The sequence below is a fragment of the Xiphophorus couchianus genome, chromosome 12 (assembly GCF_001444195.1).
Source record: "Xiphophorus couchianus chromosome 12, X_couchianus-1.0, whole genome shotgun sequence".
NCBI classification, from domain to species: domain Eukaryota; kingdom Metazoa; phylum Chordata; class Actinopteri; order Cyprinodontiformes; family Poeciliidae; genus Xiphophorus; species Xiphophorus couchianus.
The window spans coordinates 23389854-23415130 of record NC_040239.1 but is presented as its reverse complement, the minus strand read 5'-3'; the positions used below and the strand labels follow the sequence as shown (position 1 = coordinate 23415130).

Genomic DNA, 25277 nt, shown 5'->3' with positions numbered 1-25277 from the left:
TTCACATTGTATGTACATCTCAAAGGAGGACTCACTGAGGCCTCCGCAAAGCTCTGAACCTCTCCCCAGTCTGGCCCTCCAGTTCTGGGTGCGTGGGACTCCCTTTAATAACATACACATGCATGCAAATGCATTCTCCTCCTCAAGTGAAAATGGAGGCTCCAACTGTGTGTTTTTTTTATATCGTGGAGCCAGATGTTCAGAGTCCAGCAGAGTCCCCAACAAGTGGGAAAAAAAAGCAGAAAATAAAAAAATGCTTCATCAGTACACATTTTCCTCTGAGTTCCCTCCTATTGTTTTTTTTTAATTATTATTATTGGTTTCTCATGTAAACTCACACAGTAAAGCATCTATGCCCCATACTGCCAATCCTTTAACTCCTCACTAACTATGGCACTTTGAAAACAAAAAAGACTTTTTAAAGTTGGCATTATTTTTTTCATCTTATTTTATGTTCTGTGTAAAAAGAGGTTCTGCAGCCCGGATACCTTTCAGCTTCCAGACACAGATTGCTACATTTTTTTTCATTTTGCTCTTGCTGGGACACAAAAAAAACATTCTAAAAAATAAATTAACAATTTTCAAAACTACTCCCAATTGCACAGACATTGTAATGCATCAAGAAAGTCTTACAAAGCATTGGTAGAGCAGAACATCGTCGCACTCTCTTCCGTTTCTCTAGCACAGGCACACAAGCTCACATACGTTTTCTTCATAAAAGGGAGGAGGAGGTCTGGAGTGGGTTTTGACTGAGTGTATGAAATGTGGTTTTGAAATCGGCTGTAATAAAATGTCCGCGCAGCTCTCGATGGCTGCCGTTGTGCGCTCGGTGATGTCATTCTGTGTTGATGGAGCAGTAAAAGGCGCGTGATGTGTTCAGCCCCTTTCCTCCCTCATGCTGAACAAGCTACTCCATAACATTCAGAATAGATAATCCCCTGACCCCTCCCACGTTGCCCCCCTTCACTCCCTTACTGCAGGTGAAGGGTTTCCAAAAGGCCAGTTTAGAAAAGATCATTAACTTACTGATTTGTAGTAATCCGCACATTCAGAGGGTGGGAAAAACATTTCATTTCCAATGACAAATTTCAAATTGTTTCCATATAAATTAGACATTTTATTTAAAATTTAAAAAAAAGATAATTCAGCATGTGAAAAACTTGTTTTGAACTGACTCATAAAGTGGTGTGAAATTTGTCCTAAACCCTTAACCCACCGTTTCAAACGTCTCCCTCACGTCATCAAGAGAGGAGGAAACACAAATAAGCCCAGAATATTTCGTTGCAATGAAACGTCATGCAAATAGAACAGAACAACAATAGGCTAATAGTAATAGAAGAATAGTAGTCATAATAAGAACAATAATAATAGTAAATAGTAATAACATAAAAATAATCTTACAATGCAAACATGACAGTAGTAAATGCCTCCAGTTCTTATTGCTACAGTATCTTACTTACAGTGTTGGTTCCCACATGTTCTTGCCAACGCATCACCATCCCTCCCGCCCCGCCTCAAGGCTCCCCAGTTCCACCCCTTTGATTCACAGTCTAACGAGGGAAAACAAAACAAAACAAAAAAAAAACAACACACTAAAACTTTAGAGTTGGAATTCACTGTCCCAGGATCGCTGTCCCACCAGTGGACTTCACCCACTGTCCTAAGACCAGCAAGCAAAAGCTTGCAGCTCAATGACAAGAGCACAGTGACATGTTCCATGTTTTTATTTTATTTTTTACTTTTTTTTCCATATCCACCCCCCATTTATGGTGTAAATATTGCTCATCATGAACTCTGGCTCTCTACAAAACACGGACAGTGAATTCATCCTCTACACACATACGCACAAATGTAGACATAAGTCTATCAAAGCCTTGTCTGGGCAGATTTTTTGAAAATCCTAAAAAGTTCTTCTTTTAAAGTTTTATTTATTTATTTCAGTAAATTTCCAAAAATATTAAACCCTCTTTTAATGCAAAGTGAGAAAAAGAGCTGCTCCCTGAGAGATGCTGTGTAGTGCATCGAGCCGTTACGAAGTGATTGTCTTTAAGAGTGACTGGCCTCTGATCTGTGGGTGGGGTTCAATGAAAGCCGCTGCGTTTAAAAGAAAAATGCCATTAATGGTGGAACGGATTGCTGATTGACCCGTGTTCCTCAGTTTATTTTCCCCCTGCTATAATGGAAACAAATGCACAGAAGAATTTCAATACAATGATTCCCAGTGTCACTGACGCTGAACTGATGGATTACAAGTCTAACTGTGTCCCTGGATACATCCGCTGGAGGATTTGGCCACTGTGCAAATAAAAAACCCCAACATTTTCAAGCATGAGAAACCCATTTAGAGTGCTTCATAGCACTAGATCACAGCCCACTAATCATGGCATCAAAATATGAGGTACAAAGAAAAAAACAGTTGAGCTAGATTGTCATTTTGTTTATTATATATTAAGGAGATGAGCATTAAATGTAGCAGTAAGTGTTTAGAGCTTTGGTAGTTCCCAAAGTTTTTTTTTTGTTTAACTTTTCAACCCGCAAGTTAAAAACTGATAAGACCCAAACTAACAGTTGAAAGGGGAAGCATTTATGTCATAAATATGGTATCATTTTTACTTCTAAATTTGATTTCTCATAACAATTCTCATGATAATTTCCCACCCCAACGTTGGGTAAGCCCTCACTGTAAAGGGGGAATCATTTTGGTCAATGGCTCATGAGATGCCCTTCTGCTTATACATGTAGTATTGACTCTTCAGTTTGTTCCTTCACAAGGATAAAGGCTGACTCAAGCCCAGAGTGATTTTACAGTGTCCAAACACTAAATACTAAAAAAAGGGACAGTGTTTAAGTGCTAACAGTTATTGGAATGACTCGGTGGAGAAACAAATGTGATTGTCTAACACAACTTTCTATAAAAGTGGCTACCGTTAAAGCTCAGCTACATGTGGTGTTGAGATCATTGGCGGCTGCATTTGTTAACATTGCATACATAACACAGCAGTTAGCAGGGGAATGCGTACCAAGATGATTCTGAGACATAATTGGAGATCAAGAGCAAACGACATATTGCATCCTTAGTTATTAAAGTTGTTACCCTGTTCTTGAACAGTTGACAGAAGACGGGTGCGAGACGAGGGAAAGGAGTGGGGTAAGACCAGACATGCTCATGCTGTGTGAAAGTTATTGCTTTCTAGAGAAAAGGGTCCTACATATTCACAGCCCACTGATATCCGTGGGCTGGATTGTGCAAATTGGACGGTGAGGGCGTACAGCACCCATCTAGATTTCAGTAATCAAAAAGTGTTTTCAATTCAAGTTTGTGTGGATTTTTTTTCTTCACATTTTTAAGGATCATCAGTACATGTATGACATGTCTTCGACTTGTATCTATTCATGTCTTCCAAAACCTACTGCGAATGTCCTGATGGGCATATTTAAGAGCAGGCTAAGTTAGGAGACGGCGTGAGCTTCAATGTGAGGTCCTGGTTTCTGATTGGTTCATTCTGATTGATTGTTCCACAGCAATCTACCTAGTATTGGACATAATTATTGCAGCGTGAAATAAACAACTGATAGGACGGCAAATCTGCCAGATTCTTTTCCTTGCAAAATAGAACATTTATGTATATATCTTCACCTTCAAAAGTAGTAGCCATTATTTTCTGTTTAAATCCTTCATATTCTCTTTTTACATTTCAATAACTTTTGATGAGAAGGACAATAACACCTTCTATACATATGAACAAAATCCAGACAAGGCTTCTGCATATCCACAAACCCAAAATTGCCCCCCAGTTTTTGCCCAGTTTTCTTTTACAAGCCTCAACTTTACAAATTCTGTACACAAGAATCTATCAAATAAAATAAAACACATAGACAAGGTATCGTCAGCCTCTCTGGACTGCTGTATATTTAAATTAGGACTAACTTATTTTAACAGAACAAGAAATAATACTGGAATCCGCTCTCAACTAGAAGAATATCTACAGTAGCTTCTCTAAATCCACAGTTCCCTCCCCCATCCAGCTTCGCCAAATTTGCAATGTTTTCATTGGGGAAAAAAAATAAAATAATTTTATTTCAAGATTAAATCAATTGAATTTACCCACCTTTTTAAATAATAATAAAAATTGACAGCTTAAAACTGTTTCGAGTTGTCTTGAAAGTCTGTACATTTCTAGTCAGTTCAGTTCAGGAGACACGTGGAAGCCCCTTTGAGGTTGTGGCTCGGGGCGCGCTTCACTTGTATATACATTCTTCAGACTGTATCGGTGAACAGAATGGGATAAGTGCAGGACATTCCTAGTGTTGTTGGCGTTAACTCTTTAAGTTTCTAGTAGACGAATCCTCACCCTCCAGCCTGAGACGAGCCTGGGGGAGCTTAGAAATCTGTGGTTGCCAGAATGACGCGGTTGACGCCTCCGCCAGCGTCTCGTCAGACGAAGCTGAGATAATTTCTTGGTCCTCTTTCGACAGCTGTTCATTGCATTCGGACCACAGGCGGTCACTTAGGCATGGCCATGGCAGAGTTCGGGTCGGGGTTAAACAGTTCCTTGTAGAGAGGAGGGAAGAGGACGTTCACTGTTTCTGGGTGGAGTTGCTGGAATGCCTGAAGCTCCTCGGTGTGGAGCGTACACAGGGCGGACAGTGTTGGGATCCGGCTGATCAGCTGCCAAACGAGAAGAGATGATCAAGAACAACATACTTACATTACTCCAACTATCTCTGACACCAGACAACCTATTGTCGAAGTTCAAATTGTTGTGTGAAATATGTTTGATAAATTCTTCTGCCCACCTTGGCTAGTGCATCTTCGTCCATGTGGTTCTTCTGCATAATGTGCTGTAGAGCAAAGTAGATCTTCTCCTGGAGCTTCTGGACTTTTCGAGGCTCCATCAGCCACGGCCGATCTGCGAACAAATCATTGACCGATTCACTCACTGGAAAAAGTATAGAGCAGATGCACGCTTACAGGGGTGGTTTACCACTCTCCACAATGGCAGAACTGAATAAACTGAATTTCTCCAATTAAAACTGCATTGCAGGAGAGTTGGATAACACTTAATCAGTTTAGCAGTTTTGAAACCGTGACTTTTGTATAACCTCGGTTTACCTTGACAGTGGCCCGTGCCTACAGACGAGCATAAACGGGGTAATAATCTTTTTTGATTCTTTTTAAATATGCTGGATAAACTATCATCAAAGCTGTGGATGAACACTGACCTGTGGAAATTAGTACAGCCGCTGAGAAAAGCGCAATCTCCTCTTCTGTTAGCTGCAGTGAACACAAACTCTTGGCAAAGTCGAACACTGCGCTCACTAAGTCGTCACAACCTTCAGGACACAGAGAAGATCAGACGAGCAACAGTATTATGACCCTGATTCCGCTTTGTCAATTATTGAAGAAAAAATAAAATGCATAAAAATAAATGTGGTACCTAGAGATTTAAACATCTGCATTCCTCCGTACTTCCCCTCAAAGAGCACAGTGTTGTTAAGAGGGTTGAAGGCTCTACACATTCGCACTAAGACCACCTCCAAACAACCTGAAAGAATCATTCAGACATTGGAAAAACATGATGATTAACAGAGATTGTTTTTCAGAAGTGCAAAGAGAAATAATCTCTTTTCAGCTAGATAAGCTTTAATCAGTGATCAGCCAGTTGGAAACTAAAAAAAAAAAAAAAAAATTCTAATGGAGTTTGTAAAAGCACAGAAGATGTAGAAAGCTGTTTAAAAGGAAACTATTTTTCATGAGACATGCTGAAACTTATTTTGGGTTAATTCAGGCCGCGAGAGAGAAAGAGACTGTCAGGAGGTAACAGGAAAGCTGGATGCAGGATTTAGAAATGTTGCCACCGTCTTAGAAATCACAGATTGAAGGTACAAGCATTTACAGTCCCTCAGTACATAGGGATACTGCTGCTTTGGTAACCTGGACATGTAATCATCTGGCCTTTAAAATAGTTGTAAAATAAATATTTTTCAGAGACTCTTCTCTCACAAACAGGGTGATGTTGCTTTTGGTCTTAATAAAAATACCCACACAAAAAAGTATTATTATGTTTATGCCTTTTTGTAATTCTGTGACTTGTATAACATATTAGGTATCCATTGGGCTTTCTATGTAATTGTATGTAATACATATGTAAACCTCTAAGGGCCAAAAACAAATAATTGCATCAACATCTGGGTTACATTTAGACTTAACGTGGACTCATTTCTAAATGTGGTTCAGAAACTGACTTGATTTCAAATTTGAGCTCCATCTGTGCAAATCAGAAACAAAATTCTCATGAGCAAAATAGTTTGTAATGAGCAGAAAGTCGGCTAGCGTAGCAACACCTGGTCCTACAGCTCACCTGACTTCAGGAGGAGGATCTGGTCATTCTGGCACAGCTCCATGAACCCAGAGATGCGCTTGGCGAACTCGACCACGTACTGGATGGCATGAGTGATCTGGATGGCACACTGCTGCCACAGCACGTCCCGTGGCTGCAAGCACCCAAATCCAGTTTAGGTACTCAGCTTTATGCTGACATAGTTACATTCATATCAATAAATGATTGAAAGCTACATTTTGCTTTAGTCGTTGACACAGAATCAGCAAACGTTTTTATTCTACTCCATCCATCATGTTTTCTAGAAGAGAACTGCAAAAAAAAAAAGAGAAAAAAAGCAACATGTCCTGAAAGCTCACCTTGCTCTGGTACATCTTGACCTCTTCATAGGAATGCGTCTGCCAGGCTAGCTGCTGTAGCTCCTCTGTTGTGTACTGACATGTTTCCAGGTGCGACTTGATGATATTCTGAGCGATCCGGTCTGGAAGAGAGCATTAGCCATTTAATCTTTTGCATACACCACACTAATGTACTTAAATATTTTTTATTTACAGTTGAATTGTTGTAGGAACCTGCATTTCTTTACATGCAGTACTGCAGCTAGAGTTAGGCAGTTTAGAGGAAGAGGCTCAAGTATTTCTTGTTCATAATTCCACAGTTTTTTGATTTGGGTGTGAAGTGCTTAATTTTGACTAAGTATGCAATCGGCCATAGGTATCCTCACAGTAATATGACACATTGTCAGCTAGCCACATAAGCCAGCCCGATCTCCTGTTGTGCTTTCAGATTAGAACACTGACTCACACTTTCTTCCAGACTTACTTTGAGAGTAATGATTAATTTCCTATGAGGAAGATCATAGCAGTTTTTTTTAAGGATTAAACCATTCCTACTGTATCTGTAGCTCCCGTAGAGCAAATTTTCATTCCTTACCAAGCTCTCCCATGCTGACATTATGTGGTCCAAACTGGCTGTCCTGGTAGCCTCCATAGCTGAACAGGTTTGGCACAGGCGTGAGGTCGTAAACGGGCTCCTGCTTAATGTGCTTCATGCCTGACATGTCCAAACCTGACTGGTCTGGAGACGGCTGGGTGGAATCCATGCCGTAGTAGCCGCCGGGGACTCCTCCGCCGTTGACGTGGCCACCTTTGGGTAGCTCTATGACGTGACCGTTGGCATACGTGCCCCCAATTTCATGGTTGAGGGTGGACAGTCCATTGGTTAGGCTGGAGGAATAAACACGAGCCAGAGCTTCAGCTTCTCCGGTTTGCTGTTGCCGCTGCTCCTGCAGCCGGGCCTGGTGCTTCTGGACTTCTGCATACAGGCTGTCTCGTTGCTTTTTGGACATGCGACCAAACTTCACCGCTATAGGGGCAGAAAGTAGAAACTAGGGTGGAAAAAATGCTACTAAAACGGGCTCAATAAAGCTTTGTAAGGAAATTAGGGCTGCAACGATTAATTGTGATGAATCAATCATTGAAATTAAAGTCAACCAATTTAGTACTTGACTAATCGTTTACTGACAGACTGGGGAAAAAAAGCCATTTGAGCTGCAAAATCATAGTCAGAGCAGTAATTAAGCCAAAACTGTGCAATATATTATAAATATAGATTTTGCATTTAAGATTAAAACACCTTTGTCTTTAAATATATTTTGACAAAAACTCTCAAATTGCCTAGATTTACCTTCACCCAGTTCAATTTCACCAAAGCAATGCTATGTTATTGCATTTAACCACTAAAATCTTTATTTTCTTATTTAGAAAAGGAATTTAATTAGTTGTTTGCATTTTAATGTATTTCTAACATTGTGTATAAAGACCTAAGTGGTCAAACGAAAAATCTGTTGAATGTGCCAGTTTCCTTTGTCTGATTAATCTTCAAAACAATCAATAGAATAATCTACTACTCAAATAATCCTTACTTGCAGCCCTAAAAGAAATGCCATCAAATATAATAATGGAGACAAACGGGGTCTCACCATCTCTGGACATTCCTAGGGCGAGACATTTCTGGAGACGGCAGTGTTGGCAGCGGTTGCGGTTGGTTCTGTCGATGAGGCAGTTTCTCTGGCGGGGGCAGGAGTAGGAGGCATTATTCTGCTGACTCCGTCTGAAGAAACCCTGATTACAAGTCAACAAGAACAAAAAGAAATCAACACTCGGATACCTGTAGAGCACATGCGGCGTATAATTTAGTATGCAATTCCTTTCCCCTCCTCAGATATTAGATCTTACCTTACAGCCTTCACACGTAATGACTCCATAGTGGATACCCGACGATTTGTCTCCGCAGATTTTGCATGGTATAACTTCGATTTGGGCTGTGGAGGGGAAAAAATAGCGAGAAGACAGAAAAGATTTGGATTAAAAATTGCATCCAGGACTCAACGCAGACTTTTGCTCCCCTGAACTCCACCTTGTTCAGTCAGAGGTCCAGCAGCCCCGTTGGGGGTCTCATTTAAAGTTGCCATCACTAACTGATTGAGCTCACAACGTGTCCCTGGATGCTATTTGTGTGTGGCTTCAAATTCACAAGGGCACGGTGACATATGGCCATTTATGTCTTTGCAGGAGTTTTCTGCTAACTGGGGCACTTATGGCTGCATAAGTGCACACTAAATGTGCACACACAACCATCCACGCACAACAGTACATGACTCGACTGGGTGGATTCTTTGTGTTTGGACTGAAGTACAGAGAGACCCCCGCAGGTTAAAAAGGCTTGTCCCATAATGTGAAAACTGATTACATCACTGAAGTGCCACACTTTCTCTTCATGTTCATCTTTTCTGTTCTCTCTCACAACTCCTATTCTGCAGATGCACTCGTCAAACTACGTCATCTTACTCACTGTGAAGAGGAAGCTCCATGTGCACTCCCAAGCAAAAGGCACAGAATATGCACAGAAACTACTTCGGCTCAAAGAAACACCTGTTGTTTCCGTCTCTGAGCGCGGCCGGCCATGTTATGCGAACGGAGCGCAACGCCGCTCCCTATGAAATGATGGCTGTACGTGGATGTGGAGGTAGGCAGGTATGCTGCTGAGACGGCACAGTCTCTATAAAGAGATTAGACAGCCTAACTAATCCTAAATTGTTTCCTTATGAGCTGGTTCCCTCCTCTGCTGAGTGCTGCCTTACCCTCAGCTGAAACAGCCATTCACGTGTTAATCTCCTTGCACAGTCCTACTTGTGGGAAAGTCCTGCATGAATTTAGGAAATTCCTGAGAGGTTCACAAGCAGATGTGGTGAATCCATGCATCCTTCCTGCAAGTAGTTTTAACTATTACCTCATTGATGCACATACAATACTTTCTATTGGATGTGTGTTTTTATATGCATGTTTAATAGCTCCAAAGGCTCATTTTTGTACATGACAGTTATAAATATGCTATGCATATATAAGTATATTTGTATTTCTACACAAAGAGAGTACAGGTGTGTATGTGTGAGTGTCTGTGGTAGAATGAGTCTGCAGTATGCATAATTGGATGATGACTTATGAGGATCAATGGAGTCATTTCTGTCTGTCTCGCAACTGAGCAGGTACAGCCGATCGCTGCTATCTATAAACTCTAATGACAGAGATGTACGTACATCCAATAACAAACAAAATGAGAAGCAAAACCAGGTTCACAGTTTTCTGTTTTTCAGTTCCTTATGATGGTAGGTTATTAGAAAATTAGATTCAAATCATATTGCTTTTAGAACATTTAAAACCAAGTCCAGTCTCGGGTTTTCTACTGGCAGATAATTCATCTTACTGACGGCTTATTTGAAGTAAGACACTTTTACATTTATATATACTGTATATATATATATATATATATACTTCTAGATTTCTATATTTACTAAAATAAGGACCAAGTGATTGGGTAAAATTACTTGCTAGTCAGTTTAACAGTTTATCATTTTCATTTTCCTCTCATTCACTCTTTCTTGTCTCCTTCTGGTCATTAAAAGGCATAAAATGTTACAATCAAAATGATTCAGGTTTTTAATTATTTTCTTTCTGCAAAGAAGTTTGTTTCTAATTTGAAATGAGAAAAAAGTATTCTTTTTTTAATGTACATATTAATAAAAGATTTAATGTTGAAAATAATTTTTACCAGTGGAAAAACTCTTTTTTGGGCATTACAGTAATGAAATAATACATAATTGGTGAGCAGCTTTTTACTGGTTTCCACTGGTGTTGAGGTGATTTATCTTTGGGGTTGGAAGCCCTCTTTGTCATCACCCTAATCTTTAGATCCATCTACAGATTACTCTCAAATTCAAGTCAGTTCAGACCAGGCCAAAACAGGCGATAACATTATGCTCAGTCAGAAGAAGGATGATGGTAAAACTAAAATATTACTTTAAACCCAAATCTATGAATAATTTTGGGTTAGCTGTGTCTAATTAGCCTCATCACGTGTTCATTGCATATTCAATATCAAAATATTATTTGTTAAATAATGGCCTTCTTTAAAATAAAAAAAAGAGCTCATGTTCTTGAGTTTTGGTGCGGACCATGATGTGACCCATTTCCACCAGTTCTCGGCCATCCGGCTTCAAACTGGGTCACAGTGGAGTGCTGGACTTGGACAGCACACAGAGTCCAAACAGAGCTGTCAATGTACGTGGGTCTGTGACACGCTATTAATAGGCCGCAAAACAGGTCAGTTCCACCCGAGAAACGGATGATGTCAACAGACCAAACGTGAGCAGCAGTCAGAAGACGGAGCAGTAATGAATGAGCGTGGGCAAAAGATCGCCCAGTTCTGAGAACCATTGCAAAAAGTGCCACAGTTTCAGGGTTTTAATACAAAACTTTGAAACGAAATGCACCAACATGATCTATTTGCGTTTTGTTTTAGAGCAGAAAATCAAGAACTATTCCTTGCACTGCAAATATAATATTTATATTAAGTGTACAATGTACATTATACACATCCAATACTAGTATCTTTACCATTTTTACAATAATTTTGATACATAGACTAAAGCTAAAATATACAACTAACAAAATTTCCAAACACCCTAATTAATCTGATAGGTAAACAAGAAGCTGAATTGCAATTATGTCCATTGGTGTGATATAAAGGAAAATGGTTGTGGATTGGAAACTGGATTTTCAAAACCTTGCAATACGTTGATCCCATGGTCCATGGCTATAATAAAGTAAGTTGGTTTATATTTGTTTTATCAATCTTCATCACTTATCTCACTCTGTATCGATTCTCTTAGTTGTGGTTTTTTGGCTCAAACCTGTTGGTTATCATGTGCCTCTGCAGCTAAGTGAAGGTCTTTGGGTTCAAGCAGTTTGTGTTTACTTCACACTCACAGCTGTGTGATGTGCATGCAATTTTATACACAGTTAATGATGGCTGTCGGAACAAGCTCTTTGTATTTACATCCCATTTTCACCATGTTTCGGGAGATTATGCTCTTCTTTGTATCACATAACGAGGCCCAAAAGAGCTTGGGCGTGTGGGCTTGTGCATTGTGTAAGTACGTGTTTTGGAGACATTTTTGAGCATTTAACTTCTAAAAATGACGCCAGGAATAATAATGCATGTGTGTGTGTGTGTGTGTGTGTGTGTTTCACAAACTGTATTTGCTTGCTTGTGTGGGAGTGTAGCATTGTGGAGTGTGTGTGTGTGTGTAGGGGGTGTATGCGTGTGTGTGTTACACTTATAGCCAGTGGCAACTGTCAGGTGGGATACATAGAGACAGTCATGACAGCATCGCTGTTGCCAGGGTGACCACCCACTCGCCGTACTCGTCTGGATGTCAAAGCAATGATGTGCTAAACCGTCACACTCTTAGAGGAAGTGATGTCATCCGCATGTGAAGCCAACACAACATGTCATCAGTGATCGTCTGTCGGCCCTATCCGAGCAGCTGAGGCTTTCTGAATGCTTCATGAAAGTACTCCCACTTCTGCATCGACGCAGTTTGAACTTCAGCGGCGTTTTATACATGTGACAGGATCGAGACGTGCCATTTGTTATGCGTAAAGGGAAGTCACCGACGATGCTTTGTTATGCGAGACATGATTCTACATTACAGAGGCAAACCTGGAGCTTCAAGGCTGCAGCAGAAAACTGAACTGAAAGAAGAATAATTCAGATATTCCACGAGCCGGCCTTGACAGGCATCCCCTTTGCAAGGAAAACACGAGTGGGAAAAGCTCCACTCCACTCAGCTTTCCCTCAGGCTGCATGTCTTTTATCAGGGATGGGAGGGGACCTCTTTCTGACCTAAGCTGACCCAGTCAGAGCAGAGTGACTGACAGCATCCTCAGCCAGCGGGACAGTGAGTGTTATCCTGAGGTAATTATGTAAGAGCAGGACTGCAGCGCTGGCGATACCTTAGCTAAGAGAAGGATCAGGCGCGCCACACAATCTCTTGAAAGAGAACCTACTAGAGGTGAATTTTCCAAAGAAGACAAAGATAGTAGTGCTAGAGTTGCCTATAAGCACATTTGCATGGGTGTGTGTGTGTGTGTGTGTAGCAGACTGTGGCCATAAGAGCTGCATTGAGCTGGCACGTGTGTTGTGATAATTGATTTTTAATGAAGTAAGGATCTCCTGTGTATTTCCAAGGCTGGCCCTTTCTCTAAATAGAGTCCTAATTATCTACATCACGCCACAGCAAACGGCAGCTGCCTCGCACTAATGTCTTTGCAATTCTTCACTCCGAAGAGTGCAAGTGTTCACGCACGCTGCGTCGTACAACTCTTGGGAGATTTGAAAGGACGGCATCCCTTTCTGTTCGGACACTGCAGCGGCAGAGAGAGGCCACTAGATGTTGCTGTACATGTTTGCCTTGCGTCTGCTGTCGGTGTTGCCAAAGGGCCAGACTGGACATGCATGTTTCATTCACAGCGCCTGCAGGAAGCAACAGCAGAGCCATACCCAAAGCAAAACACAGAGTCATGCAGCAATAATACCAGGGAGCGCAGTAGAGTTTTTAAAAAAAAATGTTTTTAACGTTTTTAGTGTTGCAGTTTATAGAACAGTTGAAATCACTTTCTGCCTTAACTTCTGCCAGTGCCAGCATCTTCAGAAATACAAACACAACTCCCGCTGTAGTCTCAAGGGCTGATTTGATAAGGTGAATGTGGGTGGTAGCTCTTCATTAAAAATATGTATAGCTGCTTCCCAGCTAACTAGATATCTTTGGGGAAAATGAAGGAGATCGGCGTTTTACCCCCCACCACCTCCTTGTTAAACCCGAACAGCTGCGGCACTGATCATGGATGCCTGTATGCCGTTGAATTATGCGATCATCCCCTTCACTTGAGTCTGTTTGACTCCTTCACTGGTGTCTGAGTCTTCCGCCTCGCTATAAGTGGCTGTGTGACTGGGAAATCATTTCAGTTTCTCTGTTTTATGATCTATTTCCATCTCTCAGGGAAAACCTTGTTTCAGTCTTATCTCACTGAGCTTAGAGAGAGAAACAAGCTCTTTCTCTCCCCCTCTGTCTCGCAGCCGATGATGAAAAACATGGAGAAAAGTTCTGGTGGCGCGATTGCCGAGTGGGTTAATGCACACTGCTGGGAATAGCTTACAGCAGTGCCTGCTTGGGTTATCTCCCCTGTGTCTCCTGTCATGTTTCCACATCATACTGTCCTATTAAAATCAATGAAAAGCTGCATTTGGTCTGCTGTGTGCTGTTTTACTCTTATTTTCCTTTGCTGCCTGTCTGAAACATCGAGAACTTTGCGAGGAGAGTGGCGGACTCTCGGCTTACCTTTAAGAAATGGATATTTTCATTCTGCACATCTACTACTGTGCCACAGATGCCAACCTTTACAGTGCCACTAATGTTTTCGGATGGGATTGAAGTGGTTAAGGCATGTTTTTCTGCTACATTTTTTAGAAAATCTGATTTATAAAGTGTCATGTTTGTCCTATTTTGTTTGTTATTTAGGTGGCTCAGTATAAATTTACCACCTTACCAATTGTGAACCCTTTTTGTTCCCACATTACCATTATGTCCTTTCTACTTCGACTTCCTACCCAACTGGTAAAACCACATCGCATCAGTTTATTTTTCTTTACTTAGTAAATTACTCCATCATTTAAGGGCTTAGTCTCAAGTATAATTCAACTATTATTTTCTGAAGGAAATTACACCCTGTTTCCACTGATTGCTATTCTAATCCCGTCAGCTTAAATGAAACCTCAGATTACGACCCCAGATCAGAACAAAACCTACAATCCTCTACAGCAGATGATGAGAAGAATTGTAAAAATACAGATAACATGAGAATTGATTGATTTTTGGTTGTTTTATGCGAAATCTACTTAGGTACAAAATGGGACGAAAATTACCTGCATTTTGTTAAGGCAATTGAAAACTGTGATTTATTTAGCGTGCTTGACCAGATGTTGGTCATGCAACCACTTTACCGTTTTGTAACTTTGGTCTTTCAAACCACTTGATGATTTTGGCCAAAGATGTTGGATGCAAAATGACCAAAACTGCATAATCTCACATTTTCTTACAGTGAATAACACACACACTATGAAAGAATCATTGGTAAGAAATTATGGTCAGTGTAAAATATTTTGTGGGAGGTGGTTTCTTAAACATAGCGACAACAATTACAAAAGTGCTAAATGGAAAAGGGAAAAACATATTCAGCACCCATTTTACTCAGAGAATTAGGATTTCTTTTGATGGTTTGCAAACAAGAGAAAAACTCTTTTTCTATTATTTTTAAGGCAAATATCTAACTGGTTAGCTGAAAACCCAGCTGGTGGTTGAGTATAGACGTTTTCTGACATTTTTTTCAATCAATGATCTGAGATGAGTTTAAGATTAGGTGCTAGTCATTCCGATCCTTTGCCAGTTTATATAGTAATTTATACATGTATTGACTTCATGCAGACAAACTGTTAATTCACATCTGGCAGGGGGCCATTTCATACCCTCTGACAATCGACAATTTTCTATCAATACATTTTTTATAAGCCACTCACTGTAAGAATAAATAGTTTTATGACAAAACAATCCCAATAAATTATAATCTCTACCAGCTGATTGTTGCTGAAAGGTATTTTAATTTGATCCGGGGTCAAAAACTGTCTTATTTCACAAGTCATCTGGTTCTAAAAGTAGATCTGGAGCAAAATAACTGGTATTTATTCCAAAAAGTATTGTACTAACATAAACTGATGCGGCAGTTCGAGTACGTGTAAATCGTTTTGCTTTTGGGTTTGAAGTGGAAGAAGGAAAAAATTAAACGGGAAAATTTAAATACAAACTGGAGTTGTTTAGACCATGGCCTGCGCTGATTAGTAACAAAGTGCTGACATACTGACCTAAACCTCCCTATTATTCATCTACATGTTTACACATTCCTACCCTGTAGAGTCTGCTGTGCAGTGTATTATAGTAATAATCATAATTTCATCCAGTGGGCCAATCTCCCCTCCCCCCATTGCAACCAAGTCGGCATCCATCTTTTAATGTAGACAGTCACACTGTTGCTATATGGACACACACACATGCACACACACACACCAACCCCAACAATCACCTTAACCCTCTCTCTTCCCCTCACACAGATATACAGCAGATTCACTCTCACCTTCCCACCCCCAACACTCACACCTATGCTGTATGTTAGAGGGCATGAGCTTGTCCAGCTTGCCGTGCAGCCCCAAAGCACTCTGGGTAATTGCTCAGATAGCAGGTCTGGGATCAGCTGCAGTTTGCACAGAGAATATTGTGCCACGGTGTGATTGGACGCCATAGAAAGGGAACAGAAGGGGGCCACTGGCTGTGATCCAGAGCATCGATTCTCACACACACACGCGTCTCACACACCCCCGCGCACGCACACACACACACACACACACGCTCACCCCGACACGTTCAGGCAGACTGAGGCGCACATTCAGACATGCTCAAATGCATTCCTCACTCCAAAACACTTTCAAACAAAAAAAAGAAAGCAGCAGACTTTACAGTATGTTTCTCAAACTTGCCCTCCCCATGTAACCTCTAACACACACACACACACCGTCTACACCCCAGTGCAGCTTGTGTCCTCACACAGATAAGAGAAGACAGAGGCGTGGGAAAAAATCCACAGGGTTAACTCAACCCCTGCTTTGACACACACACTCCCGCATGCATGCATGTATACACTGTCTGCCCATCTGCCGCCTCAGATTTGTCTCTCAAGGCCACTGTACACACACACACACACACACACACACACACCCCGTCTCACGGTCCAATGCCCTAGGTGACCTGTAGGACCCTGATGGCCCCTGACCTTTCCTTAAGGACTAAGTGAGTTCAACAGAGTGGAAGGAGCAACTGCAAGTGTGGGAGGCCCGCATCTGGTTGTTACCGTGCCGAAGTCGGCTACAGAATCGGACACGATATCGAAACGCACGCAGATGGCTGCAAAGTTTCCCCGCCTCCTGTATTACACAGTAGCTTTTCATTTACCTTCACATTAACCGCCGTGTGTGCATACATAGCCATAGAAACACTGTTCATGCTTTGGATGGTTGAATTCATTCAGCGCTTAACAGAATACAGGGGGGGAAAAAAAACACACTGATTGAGAAAGTGTCAAAAATAATCTGTTGTTGATGGATGTCCTCCCTCAGCCTCGCACCCCTCTTACTATGGTGTCCCTGTTGAGCCTAATTGCAGATGACAGTGTGAGTGTGTGGGTCTTTGAGGGGGAAGGGAGAGGAAAAGTGGTTGTTCCAGAGTACAGAGGAAAAATAGAAAAACAAGAAGAGGGGTGACAAAAACTCAGGTCTTATGTAAGAATGGGGAAATTTTTCTGTTTTTTCTTTGTAGAGTCAGCGATCACTCAAACAAAACCAGGAGACGGGAACATTGGCATAAATCAGACTGAATGGACTCTACAGCATTAATAAAGAGAGCTGCACACAGTGGGAACGGCTAACAAAGTAAAATGAAAACTGGCCACTTTCTTTCCAAAACTGACTGCATGATGTGTCCGTGTATTCATGTTCCTGAAAGGCTTTTATGTAGGGTACAGAGAGGAAAAACCTGCCAGGAGAAATAAAAGTTCAGCACTTAGTCATAGTTTTTAGTCGTTAAACTGAATCATCCTATCAAGCTTTCACACATTCTGCCATTTAACACCTACATTTCTCTTATTTTAAAAGGAAAACATGTTTCCTTAAGCTACCTATTATTATTCTTTTGTCTACATTGTGCTAAGTTGTGCTTCTTTAAGTTCTGTGTGCAGAGTTACGTTCCTGCAACTTATGTCCCAAAGGCAAGTTCTTGCCATTAGCAGAATTTTTATTTCGGTTTAGGGTATTTTATTCTTTTTTAAATGATTATTACACCGAGTTATCTGCAGGTAAGGATTTTTAAGAAAGATTTACTCACTGAGTTTTTCTAGTTGATACTGATCAGTGATCTTTTTTTCATCTGCAGAGGCAGATTTTGTTCTTCACAGTATCGTAACACACAAAGCAAATCAATATATATATGCTCTAATATATATGGTTCCTGGAAGCTGGTAGATTTGAATATTGAAGAAAAAAATTTAAAGGTTTATACATTGAATCATATCATATAATGACCTTTATTTAAAATGTATTAAGCTAAATAAATGTGCATAAAAATGTTAGGTTGCATTGGGAAAAGAATGGAAGCTCTTGGTATTGATGCATGTAATAAGTGGAGAAATAAAATCTGTTCTTTTAGCATTTCAATTGATTGGTGCTTCTCCTATAAGCGTTGCTTCAAGTATTTCATGACACCTATCGAGCACAGAGAGAAAAATCTCTTGATTAAATAGAGATCTGGTTGAGTTCTCAATTAGCTTTACGTTTGTTTTTAATTGACTTTAATGCATATGTTTTTTATAGCGGCTGTTAAAGCGAGTGGGTGTGTGAGCGCACACATGTGAGGGCGTGTGTGTGTGTGTGTGGGGAGGGGGGTGTGCGTGCGCGCCCTCTCCCAGGGATGGCCGCTAATAGCTCGCCTCGGGCAACAATTTAACTCAGCCTAACAAGGTTCTCCCCAAAGTGGCCCCCAGGGGCATCTCTCACAGAGGCAAATTGATCACAAAGATTATCAAACGGGCCGGCTCGGCTCGATCTGACTCGACCCGGCCCTTTCCTCTCTTCACCTGCTCTCCTTGCCTCCGGTGGGAGGATTTAATAGAACGTCTTCTGCACGTTAAATCTGAGGGAGCAGCGAAGGCAGCAGCGGTCTACGCTTCCTAATTGCATTCTCTTTGTGAATTACGGCAGACCAAATGTCAACAGTCTCTCTCTCTCACACACACACACACACACATGCACAATGTGTGCAAGATTGAAGAGCCATGGCCTGGGAAGGGTAGAGAAAGGCAGGAAGACCAAATAAGAGTCCCCTCAATGAGATTAGCAGCACTAAAACAGTTTAATCTTTGTCATTAAGAAAAGATGCCAACAGTGGGCTAAATCATATTATAGGCTTATTGTAGACGGTGCGTACTACCGTGGAACACCTTCACAGAGGATTTACTGTGGCCACTTTGGAGATAATTTGAGTACAGAGTCAAACTTCATCTGTCATTTTATACCTTCTGAGTCACTATGAAGATTTTCTTGGTGCAAAAAATGGATAAAATGATTGTTTATGTGGAAATTTTTGTGGAAATATACCTATTGAAGAATGATTAAAAACTGAACAATGCAGAAGCATTTTTAGATTTTTGCACTCAATTAGGTAGAAATACAAAGGCTGGAGTGTTTTACACACACACACGCACGCACACGCCATACACACGCAGTCTCTCCCTCAGTATATAAACTAATCAGCTTTCAGGGTTAGCTAAAGTCTAATAGGTGGTTTGTGAGCATGGACTTTGGATGCAGCTATTGCAGGCGCTCGCGTTATTCATTGCACAGGAAGGCTGCGGTGTGGAAGTGCAATTCGAGGACGTGAAAGTTTGCGTTGGCGGGGGTGTGTGTGTGTGTGTGGGGGATGTAAGCGGGGTGCGCTGGCGTGTGTGTACATAAACACAAATTAGGCCTTTAGGACACCCTCCCTTGTTGTTCTGCATGAGGCCCCGGTTCTTGCACAAGCAGCAGTATGCATATGACCACAATTGTGTGATTATATAACTCTTAAGTCTCTCTCTCATACTTACCCTCCTTTCTTATCTCACTCATTCACTCCCTCACATTCTCCTTTCTTTCCTTTCTCTGTGTGTATTTTCCGGTGTGGCTCAGGGATTCCCATTCAGAATCCTCATTATGAGTAAACTGATGTTTTATTGACAGTAATATAATTGCTACATTGAATGAGAGCAGTCGAATTAACTATTGAAGCATATTAGAGCTTACTCTGTGACCTTGGACCAATGTTTGTCTCGTCCTTCATCTTTTACTTTGTCTCCAAGCTCACGAAGCGTTGTCGCCCCCCTATCTCCCCTCCGCCCCGTCTCAGTTTTTATTTCAATCTAAATCTGTAAAAGAAAAAAAAGAAAAAGTGAATATTGAATATCACAGTGCCCTCTGAGACACGCTGCCTTTATGGATGAGTAAAGCTGACAAAAACAGAAGGAGCTGTCAGAGGACTCGGTGACTTCAAGGAAGATTTCGAGTCTAGGAGCGGTTCAGGCTGGAATCCCTCCCGGCGAAGATAAAGCAGAGACGCAAAGCAAAGTGTGCCGTATGGCCCGCGCTTTGTGTGTATTAAGATTTAACAAAGAGAAGAAAATTGACTGTAGCAAAAAAAAAGAAAAAAAGAAGGGAGACCCTCTAGACTGCCGCAGAGTAATAAAATCAACACGAGCTGCTGCTACGCAAACACGGGCCGTGATAGCATCTCAGCGGGACTCATGACCAGGCCACACATGTTGGCACATTTTTGCCGCCGTCTTGGAAAAGGTCAGGAGGGCACGGTAGGCGAGGACTGGAGTCAGACGTGGAGACAGCGAGGAGCGACTCCTGAATGTGTGTTAGAGCAGCACTCTGGTGGTACCTCAGTCAGTCAGTAGGGCTGAGTTGAAGGATTAACTGCGTGGCCTGCCTGGGCTCGGTGTAATCTCTCTGCTCTTCTTATGTAACACTGGGCCATTAGTCAGCACAAACCCCCCCCAAAAAAACAAAACAATAAACAACACAAACAATCCTCTACTTGGTAGCTGACCACAAACAGGGCGATGTAACGCTGCCAGCCGGAGCCACTCAGGCCAGGTGCCACTATTGTGTGCAATAACTGACTCAGTGGCAGCAGTGGAAAGATTCAGTTTGCTTAAAATAACATCTAACTTACTGATTCCCTAACTTATTTTGCAAGGAGTCTGTAAGCTGGCTGGCTTAACAGTAACTAAGAAGTGATTCCAGTTCATATATAATGATTTGTAGTTGTGTGCAGATACATGGGTAACTGTGCTAATCAGAGCTGCACTAGTCAATCGACCAGAGATCACATTTACACAATTATTGGCAGCGCCAGTCCTAAAAAATCTGATTTTCTTCTCCCTGTTCATAAAATGTATAGAAATCCCCAATATTTGCGATCTCTAAGTGCATCAGCATTCACTTCTGATTCATACGTGAAAGTCTAGCTAAGCTGGGGTATTTTATCAGCCCACATTTAGTCAGTGTTTAGTCTTCACATGGACTTCCTCTTGCCTTTCACTTTTCTGTTGTTTTGACGGGAGGCAACATCACTTTTTCTGTCTGCTCCATGAACACTTTGCTCAAAGTGGGATAGTTGTTAAAAAATACAAAGTTAAAGCTTGTGTCGTTATCGCTTATAAGAAATCATTAAAGCAGTCGTTCCACATTCAATACATGCAGAAAACTGATAATTGATGCTTGAGGTCTTTCATTGCCTTAAATTTGACTTTTTAACATCAAACACAATCAAAAGCCACTCAGGTTTTATGTTCCAAAGATCTGTCCAAACAGACTGTTTCCGTTGGCTTTGACTAAAAATTGATCACCGCGACGCTCTGGAGCTGGACAGATCGATGCTCACACAAGCCTCCAAAGCGAAGCCGGATGGGACTAATTCTATTGGCATGAGGCCGTCATGCGTAGCGCATCAGCTTTTTCTGTGTGTCTGAGTGAGTTTTGGGGGGCTTTCTGTGATACATTATTGCCAGGGGACAGTTTTAAACACTTCTGGGCCTCTCCGGTTCCTTGTCATTACCTTACGATAGTTCCAAAAAGGGAAGGTTAGGAGAGGCTGATTCATAGATCTCCTTTTCCTCTCCTTTCCCTTTTGGCACATCTGTTTGTAGACTCACTTGAACCCAAAGCATCTAATGGATTGCAAATCTCTCATAGGCTAAAACTGAAGCAATCACAGAGAGAAATTAAATGTTAGGTGTTGATGTAAGAGTGACTGTAAGTGGATCAAAATTTTTGTATAAGCTTCAGCTAAAATATCTATTTAAGTCCTAAATGCATTTTTTTTTTAAATTGCTAAGAATATATATGAGGTTAAAGGATTCAAATGAGCATCAGATAAATGACTATTGGCACATTTTTATGATTTATAATTTCACTGAGTTGCAGTGTGGTGGTTAAATAATAAATGGTTTTGATTTTACTCCGCGCTCAAAGTATTGCCTGGTTACAATTAAAGCGATTTAGCGTTGTCAAAGTCATCTCTAAAATCACGTTGCACATCAACGTACAGACAAGGTTAACCAGTCTACTTAACGCTGACCCTTCTTAAAGCAACACGCATGCTTAGATGCTGATTGCGTCTCCCGATGGCACCGTCAGTCGTTTATTCCCGGCTGCTCCAACACCGGGTGATGTGGTGACATCATCTTCGGTCGAGGCTTCAGGAGTTGTAGCTTTTGTTAAATGTTAATTACCACGGCTCATGAGAGGCCTCTATTTTTCATAACCTTGGTTGTGAGCAAATTTCTGTGTAAGGGCAGCCCAGACTACACACACACACATACACAGGTTGGGAGTGGGGGCCGCACAACCCACACTGATTTAATTCTATCTGACAAAACCCTTTGGGGCGTGCAGAGAGAGAGAAGAAGATGGGGAGAGAGAGAGAGAGAGGAGAGAGAGAGGTTGGAGGGAGGGGCCATGCTGAAAGAGGGGAGAGGGAAACGCTTCGGGGGCCTCTTCTGCCGTGCACGGCTGTAAAGTGAACGCAGGAGCTTTTGGTATGCCCCCCCTCCCCAATCCCAAAAAGCCTCTGTGCACGAGAGTGGACGCAAGACCCATTAGAACGTCGACAAAATACAAGGTGGATGAGAGAGGAGTTTGCCATGGGATTACAGAGAGAGGTGGTGGTGGTGGTGGGGGGGCACATAGCACAGCTCCATAAGACATTATGATGTATAAAGAGGTGTTTTTTTTATTTTGCATGTTTAAGCAGCTGTTTCAATTAAAAAATACAATTAAAAAAAATCTAAATCACAGGCATTTTATTAAACTGTCATTAATGTTTTTTGGGGGAGGAAATATTCAACAAATCATCTGGAAATCAAACAATTTTCCGCTGTTTGACCCTTGTCACTGATCAGCAGGCCAAATAGCTGGAAATCAGAGAGTATCCAAAAATGTCAGTATTTTTTTTTTCTATGAACACCAACAGCAGGTACTTTGATGCACTTTTAGGAGTAGGATAAAAATCAGACAAAGTTTATGGACATGTGGTTTGATGCATAAATTGGGACACTCCTGATATTTATTTATTGTGTCTGTTGGTTTCAAAACTACCACCTTTATCAGATAACCTGAACCACTTTGTTCCCCCTCCTTTTTATGTTGTAGAAATAAGAAAAGTTGATCAAACTGCAAAGAGAATCATAAATCCCTGATAAGGGAAAGGCCTTATCAGTGCTTCTCTAACAATGTCTGATATTATCATAAGAATATTGCTACTCTAATTGTTTTTTTTTATTTATAAATATGTCCTGACTTTTTGTTGTCAATTGAACACAAATATGTATTATAATTTCACTGGCATAATGTTTCAAAGCTTCCCTCCAGTAGGTACAACTGCTTTTTGAAGGCATACAGATCATTACACAATATCATGCTGCAGTTTTATGTGAAATTTGCAGGTGGATAAAAATATCTTTTGAATTATTCCATGCACAAAGGTCCAAGCATTCAATATGCTTTCAAAACGAATTTTCCTGTGTCAGATTATAAGTGGCACCAGGAGGGAGTTCAGCCATTTCAGACATAATTATTTAAAAACTACATTAAAACCCACAATCATCCCATCTTGGACAGTGGGGCGAATTTCTAAAAGAATTAATTGCACAAAGGGAAGAAAATTAAGTCAAAAGTTTAATACTTTTTCTTTTAAATAAACTGATAATGAACTGGAGAAGAAAAATGTTCAAAGAGAAACACGGGGCGGAAAAAAACAAACGTATTTTCTTATTTAAATCGAATTTCCATTCACGAAATTGCTTCTAGGCGGTGTTAACCCGGGGGTCAGTGTGTTATCTCTGCGTAAAACACAGGGCGTGAATTGTGCGTATTTGACCGTGAGTGTGCGCACAGGACGACATTGACATTGGAGTTGGACATCCACGGCGCTGGTGCGCTTGCAGGCGTGGTGTGTGTGTGTGTGTGTGTGTGTGTAGGGGGGGTTAGTGGAGCGCTTGAAAAGTTTCCTATAATCCCCCAAACACAGTTCAATTAAGTTGATCACCCCCCGACAACGAACCCATTAAAATAAATTCACTTCTGCGTGTAATCTGGCTGACTCGGGTGGGCACTTTACGTGCAAATCCTGCCACTTTTAATTTGTAATCACAGATCCGAGTGGATTTACGAGTCGATTTGCGTTCCTGAATAAACAGGCGTGGAGATAAAGTTATTTGTTGCACTGTACGGTGGTTGTGGCAAGTGTGCGAATAAAAGTTACAAAGAACAAACAATTATCTCTCCCCCCCGCACCCCCCAGTCGATAGTGGAATAAAGCGTGTCGCTCGGCGTGCTTGCGCGTATTTCCACGGGGATGATGGTCTTACCTCGCATCGTGTTGGCGCTGCTGGAGCTGGTGCTGAGGCTCGCTTCCCAAAGCAGCAGTCATGAAGAAACAAAAATAAACACTTAAAAACAGGGGGGCTTCTGTGCGGTGCTGTGTGCGGGTTGGCAAAGATCCTTGGTTAAAAATAACAGCGGCGGCAAAAAATAGCGTGGATGATCTGCGTCACCGTCCACTGGCTGCGTCTGCTGCTGCTGCTGCGGCTGCCCTGAGTGCAAGCGTGTCTGCGCTAAAAAGGCATCCCAGACCGGGGCGCAGGGAGGCGGGCTGAGGTCGGTCGGTGTGCTCTGGTCGTGTGGCCGCTTTTCTCGTGACATCTGCGCTCTCACCTCTATGGAAGGGTTTCACTGTTTTCTGCGGGCTGAGGGAGGGGAGAGCGCATAGGAGAGGCTTTACCCGGCGGCCCGGATTGGACTGGAGCACTTTCCGCTCCTCCCACTGTCTCCTTGCAATCTGCGCGCAGCCCGGAGCTTTAACACACACACACCCCGTCTGAGAACAGTAAAGTTTCTACATCCACTCACTCACATTTGTGCAATTAAAGTGCAGGGCCAGATCCAGACAGTTTTCAGAGAGGCAGCTAGATGCCTTGGCATTGGCAGACTATATAAACAAATACAAAAACAGACTTCCTGTAGCTTTACACAGAGATGAGGCATAACATTATGACCGCTGACAGGTGAAGTCAACCAGGTCTGTTTCGTGATGCAGGTGAGAAACATCAGGCCACATGTGAACATTTTGTCCTCAAAGCCGAAGCAGAAAAATGACTGACTGATTCCGAATATCTCCAAAACTGGAGCGTGGGAGGATTCTGGTCCTCAGTGGTCTGTATCTATCAAAGGTGGTCAAAGGAAGGATGATACCGCCAAGACTTTTCTGATACACGTGGGAATCATCAAAAAGTCTCACCAGTCTGCCCCAGTCCTAGTTCTCATAGGAAGGTGTCA

The 25277-nt window shown here is 41.7% G+C and overlaps 1 protein-coding gene across 1 annotated transcript; it reads right to left on the bottom strand.

Moving 5' to 3' along the window:
- Positions 1 to 191: 191 nt before the first annotated feature.
- rorb (RAR-related orphan receptor B) lies at positions 192 to 24750 on the bottom strand. Its single transcript, XM_028034464.1, has 10 exons — positions 24311 to 24750; positions 8579 to 8664; positions 8323 to 8464; positions 7275 to 7706; positions 6701 to 6822; positions 6363 to 6495; positions 5439 to 5546; positions 5224 to 5334; positions 4798 to 4910; positions 192 to 4669 (listed from the first exon to the last, which is right to left on the bottom strand). Exons 1-10 carry the CDS (start codon positions 24315 to 24317, stop codon positions 4505 to 4507), a joined length of 1419 nt encoding a protein of 472 aa, XP_027890265.1. The 5' UTR covers positions 24318 to 24750; the 3' UTR covers positions 192 to 4504.
- Positions 24751 to 25277: the final 527 nt, after the last annotated feature.

What these genes read in the sequence shown, in the direction of transcription:
- rorb (XM_028034464.1), bottom strand. An exon ending in CCTAGGAATGTCCAGAGATG is followed by an intron (nt 7,707 to 8,322) that starts GTGAGACCCCGT and finishes CTGCCCCTATAG; the next exon opens with CGGTGAAGTTTGGTCGCATG. An exon ending in GGCTGTACTAATTTCCACAG is followed by an intron (nt 4,911 to 5,223) that starts GTCAGTGTTCAT and finishes ATTTGTTCGCAG; the next exon opens with ATCGGCCGTGGCTGATGGAG.